Below are 15,514 nucleotides of genomic sequence, written 5' to 3'. Positions count from 1 at the left end.
AAAACTAATGTAAAAAGAGAGGAAAAATGTCCTATAACATAAAGTTCTCTCTATTACAGCAAAACTCCACTGACTTCACATGCTGAACAACTGATGAACCAGGTTATTTGAATCTCAATTATCTTATACTACATGTACTGGAGTTTAAAAACAAGGCGACCCCATGTCATTCCAGTTCTTCTGAAATACAGCCGAAAAATCTTCCACTAAGTGTATCTGGGAGAAATCCATCATGGTTACACAGTTATGTCACTCATTCACAGGAAATCGTTTTCCAGAAACTACAATTACTAAATAACTTAATGTGTATTTAATACATGAGACAAGCAGCATTTAAAACAGACTGCAGGCAGATGTCATATGCATTAACATGTATTTGATGAACTACCAAGACCTTTAAAAGACACACAGAAGAAAATGAAGTGACTTTTTTGCAACCTGTAAATATGTTAAACAACAAATGCACAGTAATGATGCAGTGCCATCCATTACATTAGAGAATTCAATAGTCTGCTATCTGCCAACAACTTGGTTTAGGCTCCAAAGACATGTGCTAGTTCCCACACCTGTAAGACACGGTAGGGTTGGCGAGACATTGAAAGACTCCTTTACATTTTTTTCCTCAATTTTAAACATAGATTTTTGTTGTCGTGCACAGTAGTCACCATAATCATGTGCTGAAAATATTGTACCAAGTAACTCAGTTATACTCAGTTTTGTTATTACAATTTTACATGCATATATGAAGTGCATATAATATGACAAATAATATATGCATGATTTTCCAGCAAACTCACAATCTGCATTTGGTGGCAACACCCAAGCTGATTCGTTCTTGATTCAATTACTTTCTTCGCATTTCTTCCCTGTAACATAAATCTTACCTCAGACCAAACCAGCGAGCAAGCTTTTGTCTAAAGTTTACCCCAATTCCATTGCAGACATCAGTGGAAAGGAGTATGGTAAGAGCAATGCAGCAAGTCTCATCCTGTCACACACCTCATGATGGGGTACCTCCACTGGATTCATTCGTATGCACCTGCTGCAGATTCTACATGCTATCAAGAATCCCACTATTGCAATAACCATTTTAGGATGTTAAGCACCATCATAGCTTTCCAGTGAAAAGCCAGAAATGCAGAAGCATCCGGGGATTTTATGTTTAGTCACAACCCTAAGGACACAAGGAATTAATATGACAGAACTGATTCTACTCACTTTTTTATGACTTTTCAGGACTGAGGGTGTCACAAAAGCTTTGTCGCAGAGATCACACTTATATTTCTTATGTCCATCATGTACAACCTGAATATGAACATTTAACGTGTCCTTTCTTTTGAAAGTAGCATCACAGTGATCACACTTGAAGGTCCTCTCACCTTATAAAGAGAACAACAAGGTTTAAAGAAACCAGGTTTTTGTGGATATGCTTATTGTTTCAGAAAAATTAATAAAAACAGCAAAGAAACAAAAAGCTGGGTGTTGAGAACAGAAAGAAAAGGAACACCGTGTCAGGTAAAATTGTCATTGGGAAATTAAGAAAGTAGCAATGACAACAAAGTAGCCAGAAATATGAGATTAAACTCTATAGCCTAAGGTGAAATGGCAACCGCTGGAAATGGCTTCCAGTGAAACAGAGCAAGGGTTTTATCAGCACCTCCAGTAATAAACTCTCTTTATAGTAACAAGCAAAAAGATGAACTAGGCTTCCTCTTTGGAAACTGAAACAGTAAGAGACATCTTCCTGAATTTGAAATAATTTTCAAAACAAGAAATACTTCCTTTGAGTAACCTATCTCACCCACATCAGTAGAGGAAAACTCATGTAACAAAGATGAAATAACTTCTGTTTTTGCAGTATTACTATTCAAACTGCAGTGATATCATTGAAGGTTATGGCAGAGGCCATGTTAATATTGCTAAGAGTTTTAAAAATCAATGAATTACCTAAGAGAGGGGAAGAGACATTGTATTCTGAAAATCTGCATACATATTTTGGGGAGAAGAAAAAGAAAAAAAAGAGATGTGATTCTTCAGAGAAATCATTACAATGAGCCTTCTTTTTATGACTACTGTGGAAAGCAGAAGAGAATATTCTCTTCTAATTGTTGACTTCTTGATTAGAATTACAAGTTAAACATCTGCAACAGCACTCATTCAGAAATCCACAGTTGAAACTGGAAATCAGGTGCCCATATCCCAAAAAACCTCCCAGGCAGTTACATCACAAAGAAAGATGGCCATAATTTAAGGTCCATCCTCCATTTTTTATTTTTCAAGACAGAGGTCTGATCTGCAGCCTCCTGATCCATATGACTAAGACAGACTTGTATAAGCACAAGCTACTTTTTCCAGTAGCAATGATGCACATGTAGAGGTACACTCATTTCTTTCCTATAGCTCATTAAAGGATAAAATCATCCCAGCCTTGGTCCAAGTGCAAAGGCCAATAGGAATGGAAATTGTTTTCAGTATACTGCATATTAAAGCCCATTTGATGCTACATGTTGAAACACCAAAAAACTTTTTTATTATATATTACACATGTAATACACACAAGTGAAGCTTATCAATACAGTGGTGCCTCAAGTATCCACATTCCAAAGCCTAGATAACCTGTCTCCCTCCCCATAAATCAACCATAACTGCCCCCCTCCCCACAACCTCTCATTCTCTGTTGGTTTGGAAACAAAAGTGGTTTTGTCTTGGATGACACAAGAAGAATATGATGAAAGGTATTACAGTCTAAGTTGTGTTATCTTAAAATACTTTCAGTGTAGCTATTCGGAAAAATTTTCAAGGTCAGCAGGGATGCAATTTAATATGCTGTTAGGTGGAGGTTTAACGCTGTTACTGCTTCTAATGTTCAGTAAATCACTTCAGTCCTTGTCTTGGGAACATGAGACTAACCTGCTAACAAAGTGAAGTCATTACTTTTTTTACTTAAGTAGCATGCAATTTTCTACTGCTTCAACAAAGGAAAAATAGTCAAGTAATTTCTTTTAAATGTTACTTCTTATAGGAACTAGGCTTCTCTTATGATTTCAGATCATAAACAACTTTCAAACAACACCAAAAAAATAAGGTAGTAAAAGATCAACCAGTTTTCAAACAAAAACCCTCCAAAGTCAGGGAATTTCAAACTAACATACTGTTAAACCATATCTCTTCTGTGTGTACACATTACAATACCCTTCAACGATATATAGCTGCAATGCCAAGTATGTATTTAACCAAGTCCTGGCTTCAGTTTAGCAAACTTTTTCAATGTGCAAAGTAATGGGAAGCCTAGAATTAGGTATATTTTCAAAAGTTATCCTGGATGAAGTCAAATAATCAGTGTTTCTCCTCAGCTTCCTTATTTAGCAGAAACCCTATATCTCATTATAGTAGAGCCATCAGAACACTGTCTCCACTCACTGCTGGGTCACTGAATAGTTATGTCTTTTTTTTTTTTTTTTTTAAGCCATAGACAAAGATACACGAAAACTTCATAAAAAAACCCTAAAACACTAATACACAAGTTTGGAAGTTTTGGAAGGTTCCTGAACAGCATAAAGCAAAAGCCTAAATCGCTTCCAACAAGGTGCAAGTACTGAAACTCCTTGATCAGCTCTGAAAATGCTCTTGTAGAAAACTGCAAGAAAAAACAGAACTATGCAACCTCTTTCATGATACCTCATTCCTGGGATAAGGAACAAACAGATTTTATATGATAAATGTAAGACTATGTCTGTTGCTTAAGAACTATCACTGCCAAAACATAAACTCTTTCCATTGCCTTTGGCAGGTAAGAGTAGTATTAAGGTTACCAAATAAATTTATGTTATAAATGTGTAAAAAATAAAGAATTTCCATTATGTATTTTCAGTCAACAGGTTTGCACTGTGCTAGATCAAGAGGTTTGTAACAAAATAAAATAGCAAAAGAGACACACAGATTCTCTTCAGTGCCTAGGCACTCTAGAGAATGGAAGTAAACAAGAAAGTAAATCACTGAGTTCAGCTCTTGAAACCACCGAAGGAGGGAAACTTTTTCAGAGTACTTGACATAAAACTATGATATCAATATCTGTAAATGCCTCCAAAGATGAAAAACCAAGCACTGACATAATATATCCTACAGTGCTTTCCCCCAGTAATACACAACATAATGAGTGTCTTTACTGGGACTGGCTTTATCCACTCCACTGATGCACTCTCCTTATGACAAAACAAGACAATGAAAATCAGAGCTACCTGTGCTTTACATGAAATGAGCAATCTTCAGTGCCCACTTCTGCTGACCTTTATAAAAGGAGCTAATTAGTGTTTCTCTTACTAATAAACATTCTGCATGTAGATTTTTATTCTGGAAAGCAAATATGTGAAAAGGACGATGCCCTTGTCAACAAATGCAATACTGTTCATGCATGTCTCCACAATCCTAGACAACTGAATCACCCAAATGAAGATGCTTAGGGTTACTCATTCTTGTTAGCCAGGTCTCTTACAGCCTCATGAGGTAGTACTAGCCAAGTATGAGCTACTATACACTTATGTATCACATATCCTTCCAAACTCTACAGCTGAGAATAAAGAGTCAGCTCTGGCATTGCCAATGACATAATGACAGCACCGCCATTAAAAGCATTATCAGGAGCATGCCTAAGACAAAAAGCTTGTCTGTCACAGAAGACAAGTTATGTTCACACACCTAGAATCTGGGGGGTGTGTGTGGTGTGTGGTGTGTGGAATTTTGGAATTTTTTTAAATTATTTGTTATTTAGACATATTTGATCTCGAATTTCAGCAGTTGCATCCATGACGCCTTTTCCAATTTTAAGACAGGAACACCTCAGAAGTGAGTTTAGGAAATACAATTTTTTCCATTAAATTAACTTTGTAAAATAAAATTTAAGTCATTCTACATCATTCTACAGCGCCTACTTCTAAAACAAAAAGGAGACACTGAATTTAAAAAAAACATATGATGTAGGCTGAACTTCAAATTTCCCCAGAAGTTTCAAGCTTCTCAAAAAATTTTTCCTTTCCCACAACACAGAACAGTAAAGCCAGCTAAACACACCTAGAGATACTGGTTTGTTTCTCTCCTTTCTTTATAGACCAGGTATATTTCAGTGTTATGAGAGGGACTCACCCAGCTGTAGCAGGACAACGCCTATTATTCTGAGTTATTTCAAATATGAGAAACTCATTATCATGGCAGCACATCTTATCACTCTGAGTTAGGTCACAAGGGGAAGAGTTCTACATATCTTCACTGGGAACACAAGCTCTTCTCAGACAACAGCAGAAGCCCCTTGTTTCAATCACAGCCTTGAACGGAAAACTGTTTATTCTTCAGTTCATCCTAGTAATGACTTTCACTTTGCTATTGGTCTGTCAACGCTTCTTTTATAGGACTCTACAGGCAAAAGAGACACAGTATGGCTATAAAAGCTGTGCTTATATTCTGCTGTATTAAGGCCGCCTTGTGAAGCTGGTCAGCTGTTGAGTTGGCAAAGTAAGAAAAAAAATAAAGGTTTAAAAATCTTCCCCATGATTAATAAAAACACCAAATATTATCAGTTTAAGACTTTGACTCATTCTGGAGACAGTTCTAGCCAATATGGAAGAAGTTATCACCTTCAAACACCTACCCTGTCCTTCAGCAAGACATGTCTCCTTTTGCACCAAGGAAGACTGACTAGACATTGTACCACTACATTTCACAGTCTGATATATTTAATATTTGCTTAAATAGTGGTGGTTCAGGAACAGCTAAACCTGCCACAAATCACAACCCTAACTTAAAGATCTCAAATTTCCTGAGCTCGCAACCTCTTCAAAGAAATGGCCAAAGTATATGTTTTTAGAGACCTCTTCCAAGGCCTACAACTCTGCATACTGTGAATTTCTGCTTTTGGATATTCTGCAAATCTTTGGTTCATTACAATACACATTACTGAACAGGCTTTTAACTCTTTCCCCCATCATTTTTAACATTGCACATTGGAAAAAGATTGTACAAAATTTCAACGCTTTATGAAATTCCAGCAACTTTGAAAAATAACTGTAAAAGAACAAACAAAACTCGCTGGTCTAAGCTAACAGAAACATTGCTAAACAGGATTAAAAAAAGAAAGGTTTGTGGTTTTCTTAATCATATCAATGTAAATATTCCCCAAATCAAAGCACTGTCTTCTAAGCTACAAGGATTTTAGATCACAAATATTTTCTAAAAATCTAAATTGCTGACATTCACAGGGTTGAATGGTAGTCTAAGGCTCTGTAAAGATGGAGAAAATTCCACCAAAATCTTTACACAGTCAGTTAAAAACCAGTACAAAATGCCAAGAACAAGTGGCTCATGAGGGAAAACAGCCACAGCATTTCTCTGGGCTCCTAATTCTATGCCAGGGGCAGAAAACATCAGCCTGGGCTGGCACAGGAGAGAGACTCAGTTTCAAGCTCTAAACTGGATTACCTACAGAAGCTGAGTAAGCCACCAAGTTATCTTAGCTTCCATTTCTCCTTTCTTAAAATGGAGGTAACACTATCACACTTAAAGCAGAAATAAATCTCTTGTCATCAGACCTCAAGTCATTGCTAGATTTTCTACAGCATATCTGGATTTGCATTTAAGTGCCTTTAAAGATGAGGTTTGGATTTGACTCTGAATTTTCTGACTCCCTGGGGTTAGAGTTGAATAATAATACTAATTTAATATAGCAAGTTGCATATTGGAGCAAGGTGCCATATGTTTGTTTTTCTCAGTCAAATGTGAGAAATGAGGAAGTTCTTCTTCCTCTCTGACTTAGCACTTACTGTTATGGATTAACAGATGTCTTTGTAGAGAGAATGGGGTTCGGAACAAAGCTTTGCATTCCTCACACTGGAATGGTCTCTCTTCAGAATGCGTCTGCAGATGAAAAACATGTCAGAGGAAAGGCTCAGCGAAATCAATTAACTGTCATTACAGTAATTATAGCTAATTTTCTAGACTGGATTCAGGAGGGGTATCATAGCAATTTGAAACACCAGGGGATGAAGAATTAAAACAACCATTCTGCCATTATCCAGAATCCTGAAAGTCAGCATAGCAGCTACTGCACAAATTTACCTTCCCAGTTCTCAGAAGTGTTACAGGAGGTGTGCATATAAAGAGAAATAATATATAGAATAACCAAGGGAAAAAAAATACAAGCTCAGTTGCATTGCTTCATCAGTACTAACACTGGGGCCTTAAGTACTTAATAATATGAATAAATCCTTTAAAATTAAACACATGTACACAAAATCTTTCTTCTCAGTTATGTTTGATAACTGATCTGATTATCTCAAGATACCATCTAAAATTTGGCAAAGAAAATTTCTCAAAATATGAGACTGGTCTTACATATCCTTGTTTCAGCTTCTTGTATTAAGAGAAAAAAAATCCCCCAAAAAACATAGAAGTGTCAATACAGAAGTACTTGTTTGCTATAGAAAAATTTGTCACAGCTGAGAAACAGACTCAAAGCCATAAATAAAATAAAAGGTTAAGCTTGGATGAGTCTCAAACTGCAGAGTTCCTGAAGAAGATTTCTTTTCTGGAGCTTGGGAAACATCCAGATTCATCCTACTTTTTTAAATTTCAAAGCACTTTCCCGTTTCCTAGTGTTATTAAGGGCTGTCCCACTGCAGATAGTACCTTAATCCATACAATTTATTATCTACCCAATTTCCTACTATTTTTGCAAAGGAAAGCAAGCTTTTAAAGCGTCAGTGTCTAAACATTGTATTAGCTCACAAGGACCTTATGCAGAAGCTGAAAGGCCAAGAGGAAAAGGGGATGGACAATAAGTGTTTCATAATATGAATGAAATTAGGTAGATGAATTAATTTTGTAGACTGAGGGTAAATATTAGCATAGTACGTATTAATATAATCTATGTCTGCTAATCATAATACCTTATGATATTTATAGCTACTCTTAAACTATGGAGAAAAAAGGACTGTGTGGAGTCAGCATATTTAATTTGATGTAGACTGAGGGCCTTGAACCCAGATTGTCTTTAACACAAACATCCTCTTACGTACACAACAGTACCAAAACATTAGAGTACTTGCAACAGAATACAAAGGCTTTGGATTCAAAGTCAATTCCTTGACCTCAGCCTATGTCACTTAGCAAAAAGGCAACTGGAGCATCATCAAATGTGTGGAATATATCACACATTACATAAATCTGCTGAAAGTTGCAGTTCAGCTTCCACAGGTTTACACCACAGTTTACATTAGTTGACACCCTGCTTGGCAGTCTCAGCAGTCAGGCCAAGGATTGACAGGACATGAAGAGACTGAACTACCTTCTCACCTCAACAGGTGGTTCCTCCAGAACAGGGTTGAGACATATTGACGAGACACTGTGGGGAAGCTCGCAGTGCTGCTGTCTGTGCTGTACCTGTTCTGTGGATAAATAGAAGGGTTCAGTCTCTAGGGCTGTCAATCTGGCACCTTTCACGAGCGCAAAATTCATCTTATTTAAAAAAATGCCCTTTTTTAGAACACTCACCACTTGAGTGATAGTTCTGAAGAGCACAGAGATTTGTACAAAATTCCTACTTAGCATCTCCCTGACAGTTCTCCTAGTCTTTCAGTCAAAATACAAGTATTCATCTGCACATTTTAACTTCACTACAAATAAAAACACTTAACTAGGCATACCCACATGCAAGGGTATACAGATCATTTGCCTCTTTTGTGAATGACCCAGAAACAAGCTAGGTCTATTACAAAAAGCCACGCAATTCTTAATGAGGAAAGGTATCCCCCAAAGAAGCATGTTGGTTCTAATACTGTCCTTTTTTGTACAAATAGGTTCCAGATCAGAGGTGGCTTCCATTCAGTCACAACAGGGGACAGCCATACAATTAAAGCAACTGAGGATGGGCTCTTACGGAATATTTCATGGCAGCCTTTCCTACCATAGCATTTGTGGAGTCTTAAACACAGCCCAAGGCTACTTATTCCCAATAGAGAAACTGAGGGAACACAGTTGTTTCAATTCATTATGCTCCACAGGACCAAATAACCCTGGATTAACCATAAACCCTTTAAAATCCTGTGTCTGCTGACCTATTTCTACTTACTGTCATATCCTCATATTTTATTATCTGAATTCATCCTCTATACATAGCAACAAAGGAGCAGATGGGGCAAAAACTTCACCTTCTCCTGTATGGAAGTAGTCTGCGTTATATGGCACAGAACACGCACCTTCATCCAATGTAACCTGGATGAAAGATGGGTACTTTTTTTCTGTAGCACAATCCAATACTGCATTTGCCTCTTTGAAATTAAGATACTATTCTCTTCCCTTGTCACAAAAATGGAACCATATTCTTCATAGGATCACTCAGTCATATAGTCTGAGCTTTTTCAAAAGACATCTGAGCTAGTTCCACTCGCGTAACACTTCCCAGTGCTGACATCCTCAAGAAGAGACCAAGCTTTCACGTGCACCTACACAGAGCAGCATACTACCTGTATGCAGAAACAGCACATCAGAGGTACTACAGGAAGACTATGAGTTAGCTCCTGCCTCTCAGATTTGTAGCTATAAGGATCTAACGTGTGCTAAATTAGGGTTCACATCACAATGCTCTACTGAGCAGAGCAGATAAATGGTGGAGTTGCTAAGTGTATCTCCCAGTGAAATCCTGTGAAATGTGAGGAACTAATCTCCTTCTGTTATGACCCAGACATTCCTTCTGAATGACCCAACATTCACCCACACCTGAAAAATGTTTAAAAACACATGTTGCGGGAGCCATTTTTATTCTGGTACTTCCAACACAAAATTGTATTAAACCACCCCCATAAAGGAATCACAAACAACAGCAACAACAAATTTCCATCTAACACACAAAATAGGAATTCAAAGGCATAAAATGTAGATGTATCCTGTTTCCTACTATAAATAAAAAGTACATAGCGCTGCTCTAAAACCCAAGAGTTTTTTCAAGCATGTTGCTATCCAACCTGAAAGCATGTTTTCTGTTAAATGCTGTTGATTTAACTGTTTTTAACTACTATACCCATCATTCCTAGTGCAGGTTTCTAAGTTCCCTGCTACCAGCGCAGTAACTGTGTCCTGGAACTCAAAAAAGCACTGTGAAATTATTCAGAGTCCAACTTTTCTTCCTCCAAAAGAAAATGAAACCTAGGAGGACATCTTAAAGGAATACACACCTAAAGAATCATTAAAAACCCAATTTGAAGAAATACACAGAAGTATGATACATGGTAAAGGGTTTAAATTTCCAGTTACTGGATCAGCATTCCTGCGAACAAGCAAAAGAACTATCATCATCTCCTAGTAGTAGCGCAGCCCTCCCAAAATCATGGCACTTCAAACTATTTTGGCATCCTAAATTACCACATCCTTGACTTATTTATACCTTACAATTCGTTTTGTGCATACACATCCTTACTCCCCTTCATTATCTACTATGTCTCCTTATTTACACTGTTTACTGAATGAACAGAGGCATGTCTAAAGAAGCCATTCAGGACAGGACATCTATGTCAATCTCCTGTCTCATGCTCATCTCTTCATTTAGCAAGTGAAATTAGAGACCTAAGTGTGGATGGGTGAATATTCACAGCTGTTTGGGTAAACTTCATGTAAACATAGGAATAAGTTTCTTTCATTATAGGACAGCGTTGATTTACAGCCAGTACTATGTGCAAACAGGTTCAGGAAATAAGCATTCCGACATGCTTTAAGGAATTCTGTCAAAATAAGGCACTCACTAAATCTATCTAAATTTTAATATTTTTCCCATTAGTGAAGTCTCTAATCCTTACTTATGCTAGTGGTGCTGCTGCTTTAAACACAGAATTGGGTCAAAGTGTTTACTCATTCATACTTAATCCTGAAGTCCATTTTCAGCCCAAACTCCCTACCAGTCATCCACTGCAAATTAATATAAGGAAACATGTAAAAAATATTCATTTCAGATATAGAAGTATCTTTCCAGATAGTATTTTATACCTTTTCCTTAGAATATATCCAATTTGTGAGATTTTTGCCCCATTTTCTTAATAAAGTCTAAAAAATAAGATACAATCACAGCATAATGGGGAGCTAATCTTGTCCTTCAGCAGGCTTCTGCATTCTTTCTGTTTTAGACAGCCATCACCACTTCCATCCTGAAAGAGGCGTTATTATTACTCTTAGATGATTTATGGCTGAAAGTGCAAGAAATGGTGCAAAGATCCTGTGCCAAATTCCCAGATGACATATAACGTGAGCCAAACTGCAAAAGACTTGTAAATATGGGTATATCGAGGGGGGGTGGGGTGGGGTGTCCCCCCTTTCTTTTTTAGAGTCTTGTAATTCTGAAATAGCAGTCATGGATATAGCCTTGCCATTAAAAATGTAACCCCAGGTTAAAAATAATGATAGGCATTATAGAAATTAGGCCAAGCAGATTTGAGTTTAAAACAACAGAAGCAGAGCATCCCTTCATAAGCCTATTTTTCAGGTAATGTTTCTTCTCATGTTTTAATGTGTGAAAACTACCCAGTGCAAATACAACATAGTTTGAAAGCATCTACTGCTAGGTGCAGCAATGACTGCAACAGGACTACACTCAGTTTTAGTCAAATATGGTATTTTTTTAAAAAAACAAAAGTTTGAAGACATTTTACATTAGTTACATTTTGACTCGATAACCTAGTACTAAAAAAAAAAAAAAAACCAAAAAAAACCCCCACACAACAAAACCCCCAGAAAACTCAAAATGGGGATTTACTCATGCTTTTAACTGTGATTTCCTTCTGCTTATTTGATTTTTTTATTTTTTTTAACTAGAATTCATTTAGTATTTTGAGATTTTGGATATAACAAGTAACACTAAAAAATACATTCTCCAATACTTCAATCCCATGTTTATAAGCATGCCAGAGCTTAATGATGAACCACTTAAAAGAAAAAAAAATCTGCAAATCTGAGGCTGGCAGACCTGTAAACAACAACAGCAGAGTGCTTTACCTTCTTGTGATTCTTGTAAACATTTCTGTGGGCAAATCCCTTTCCACAAAGCTTGCATTTATAAGGTTTATCTTCACTGTGTATTATTTTGTGTGCAGTCACTTGATCAAGTCGTTTGAAGGACTTATTGCAAACCTCGCAGGTGTAGGGGCGTTTTTCTGCAGAAAATGAGTGGGGGACATTTAATCTCCTGTTTATACGGGGGGAGAAGATGAAAGGCAGAGACAGTCATCTCCTCAGAGAGATTTTTGCAATTAAGTCAACCCAATTAAGATTAAACCAATTAGAAAGACATCTAATGCCCTCTATATTAGACAGTTAAGTCACTTCACAAAAGATGAGCCATGGTGTATCTCAAGAAATTGGCACATTCTTTGCAATAATCATCACTAAAACTGAATTCTGATTAATTAGCTTAAATCAAAAGAGAATGACTTCAAAGACTAAAACTCTGTTTCCAGATTACGAATGTGAAAGAGGGCATGACAGTTTAAATGTTTTAAAACTTAATTAACAATATACATATTAGCTTCCAAAACCAAAAGTTCCTATGCAAAAAGCCTTTATGCTTCAAATGGTGACTGCAACTTAACTACGTTAATGCTCATTCAAAAGTGTCAACAGAAAGCTAGGAGCCTCTGAGATATAGATTATGTTACAAGAAATGAGCATTTGGTGAGGACTGATACCAAGAAATGTTAAACTGTAAGCCTACGCAGCTGTAAAAACCTTGTTCTAAATGCTAATGTATTTGACAGAACAATGTTTGTGTTTCTGTTGTGTTGGTTGATGTTTCTAATCACTGGTGAAAGATATAGAAACACTAGATGGCAGCGATCAGAAATCCTGGCAGAGCCAATTTGTGTCATACTGGCAAACCTAGGGACAGGCCACTCCCCGCTCACAGTGACCTGTTCTGGCAGAGGACAGGCACAATGAAACATTTCTGTGTGGTCTGTGAAACTGTGTGGAGTATGAGCTGCTTTCGTCCATATGAATGAATGTTCCCCTTTTTATCACAGATCTCTGTCTGACAGCATACCCCAGCTTCCATCCATTTCTCTTAAACGTGAGATTGTAACCACTGGTTCTTCACCTCCTCTCTAAGCCAAAAAGCAGTCTTTTGCCCCATCCAAGCTAACTGACATCATCTATCCAGCTAGCATGAAAAAATCATTTGACAAAGCAGCAACAGAAAGACGACTATTAGCATTACACCTGGATTTTGAAAGGCTTAGAAAGGATAGCTTAGAAGGTTTCCTTGGAACCTGAGATTTGCTTAAACAGCTCAGGACAACACAGAATTTATCAAGCCTTCTATGAGAAACCAACTCGGGTAAAATTCAGTATTTGTTAAATTCATATACACATATAGAGAGGTTTGCGTTATTTTTGCACATTACCTGAATGAGTTATCATATGGCGTTTTAGCTGGTTAGCTGAAATAAATTTCTTGTCACATTCCTGACACTCAAAGATTTCATGGACCTGCAAAATAAGTGTTTAATGATAAATAAACATGCGTCTCAAACAAGATCACGTACAGAACTTCTCTAACAGCCCGTAACTATTTCTTAGTCAGCAGCTACACTAATACTTACGAATATTCTGTGGTTCCCCCCTCACTAGTCCCTTGGTGAAAAACAGTATCTTTCAAAAAATAAATATTCATAACTGCAAAGAAAAAATCATCACTAAAACTATATTTAGAAACACAAGTTATGCAAATTTGCAGTATCAGATCTGTTTTAAATATCATTATTATGAAAGCATTAAAAATACAGATGCAGATTACCTTTTCAGAACATTTCCTTCCAGTCAAGAAGACATAAATAAAAATAACACAGTAACTACTTCAGAGCTGCTATAAGAATTTTAAAAAACAACTGCTATCAAACTCAGGACTGTTTTTCTTAAAAGCTTTTAGAGGTAAGACAGTGGAGGGGCAGCAGTGGCTCTTGAACTGGAAATGCAGTAAGCATTACCAAGATTTTCAACATCACACAGCACATAACGTCATCAAGGACTAAATACTGGAAAATAGAAGAGGCAGTTGAGAGCTGAAACTTCTGATATTAAATAAAAAAAAACCCACCTGTGTCTTTTATTGTTTGCTCCCCCCAAAATCACAACACATACATAGTTCTCCACCTGCTAAGATTACCATTCACCACCTGCTCTGTATTACATTTGCCATCAGCAGCCTCTCCTCAGCTTAGCTATAGTGCAACTGAATATACATTGCTTTTTGAACTGCAGCCTTAGACAGCAAAACTTCTGTAGGAGGATCTAGTGGCTAAAAATAACAAATATCAAAGGTTCAACACAATATTCTGATACAAAACATTTGTGAATATCACAGTAAAGAAGCTCAATTAAGACTTCAAACAAACAAAAAACTCAAAAAGAGATTTGCCATAAGTATTCTATCTCACCATGTTTATATGCTGCTACTCACAAAATAACTTTAGAGCAAATTAAATGTTTTAATAAACTAAAAAGTGGTTCTTATTTCCTACAACCTCTGCAACCTTGCACACTTTGGGAAGTGCTCAAACAGAATCAGGTGGTAAGCTCAAATGAAGATCATTCATTCTAAATATTCTGTTTACCCAGCTGCATTTAAGATTCATTTCTCTGAAATGCGCACACAATCTACTGCTCCACCCTTTCCCCAACAGATCCAAATTTTACTTTAATTGTTGACTGAAGTTTACATAATCCTGCAACCAAGCACTATCAGAATCCCCTCTGAAGCAATTAATTGAAATAACTTGTAAGTAATTCTTAAACATAATATTTAATACTTAATCAGAACCCAGACTGTGCTTTAACACTACAAATGTCTGATTCCAGCTTAGGAGCATTGTTCAATAAACAGTCTCATTTATTATATCTGCATCAAAACAGAGACTTCGGAGCATGTGCATTAAAAAGGTACAGCTATCAAACATATATACCATAGCTGATACTCTAATCAATTCTTTAGAAAAGAATCAGACAGACCTGTGTGCATGTGCATTAAATAGCTGTAGCTATCAAGCACATATTCTATAGCTGGCACTTTTTAATTAGTTCTTCAGAAAAGTGCACAATTACATGGTAAAACAATGGTAATAAAATACAGCACAATACTCAAATGGATTTTCATTTTAAGAAAACTTGTCAAGCAACATGCTCCACAAGTATACAGGCTGTAATACCACAGACAAGTACTCATGTAATGGTTTATTCGTATAACAAAACTAGTCTCGTTAGGGGTCTCTAACAGCTATCAGCTTTAACTTCTGCTACATTAAAGTCAGAATATACTTATAATAGTTTCATAGGCATTTGAAGAGCTACACCTTCAGATAACAACTTGCTAAGTGCTATATAAAACAGCAAACATCTGAACAAGATTAATATATGCTTAGATAAATATACTCCTTCACTTAGAAGACTGATGATCTTAAAATTTTCATGAGGTCTATTGAAAAGCAAGAGGTCA

The 15,514-nt window shown here is 36.7% G+C and overlaps 1 protein-coding gene across 3 annotated transcripts in view; it reads right to left on the bottom strand.

The window, feature by feature from the left end:
- The window catches only part of PRDM5 (PR/SET domain 5), a 97,481-nt gene that overhangs the window by 45,853 nt on the left and 36,114 nt on the right, over nucleotides 1-15,514 (bottom strand). For all 3 annotated transcript variants that reach the window (XM_080373580.1, XM_080373582.1, XM_080373581.1), the window contains exons 9-13: nucleotides 13,428-13,512; nucleotides 12,025-12,182; nucleotides 8,341-8,427; nucleotides 6,810-6,903; nucleotides 1,219-1,379 (exon numbers count right to left, since the gene is read on the bottom strand). In XM_080373580.1, the coding sequence (XP_080229706.1) occupies nucleotides 1,219-1,379; nucleotides 6,810-6,903; nucleotides 8,341-8,427; nucleotides 12,025-12,182; nucleotides 13,428-13,512 (585 nt within the window). The remainder of the gene's footprint in view (nucleotides 1-1,218; nucleotides 1,380-6,809; nucleotides 6,904-8,340; nucleotides 8,428-12,024; nucleotides 12,183-13,427; nucleotides 13,513-15,514) is intronic.

This window comes from Falco punctatus (genome assembly GCF_963210335.1).
Source record: "Falco punctatus genome assembly, chromosome: 1".
NCBI classification, from domain to species: domain Eukaryota; kingdom Metazoa; phylum Chordata; class Aves; order Falconiformes; family Falconidae; genus Falco; species Falco punctatus.
The sequence above is the reverse complement of the archived record's forward strand: the minus strand, read 5'-3'. Positions and strand labels throughout refer to the sequence as shown.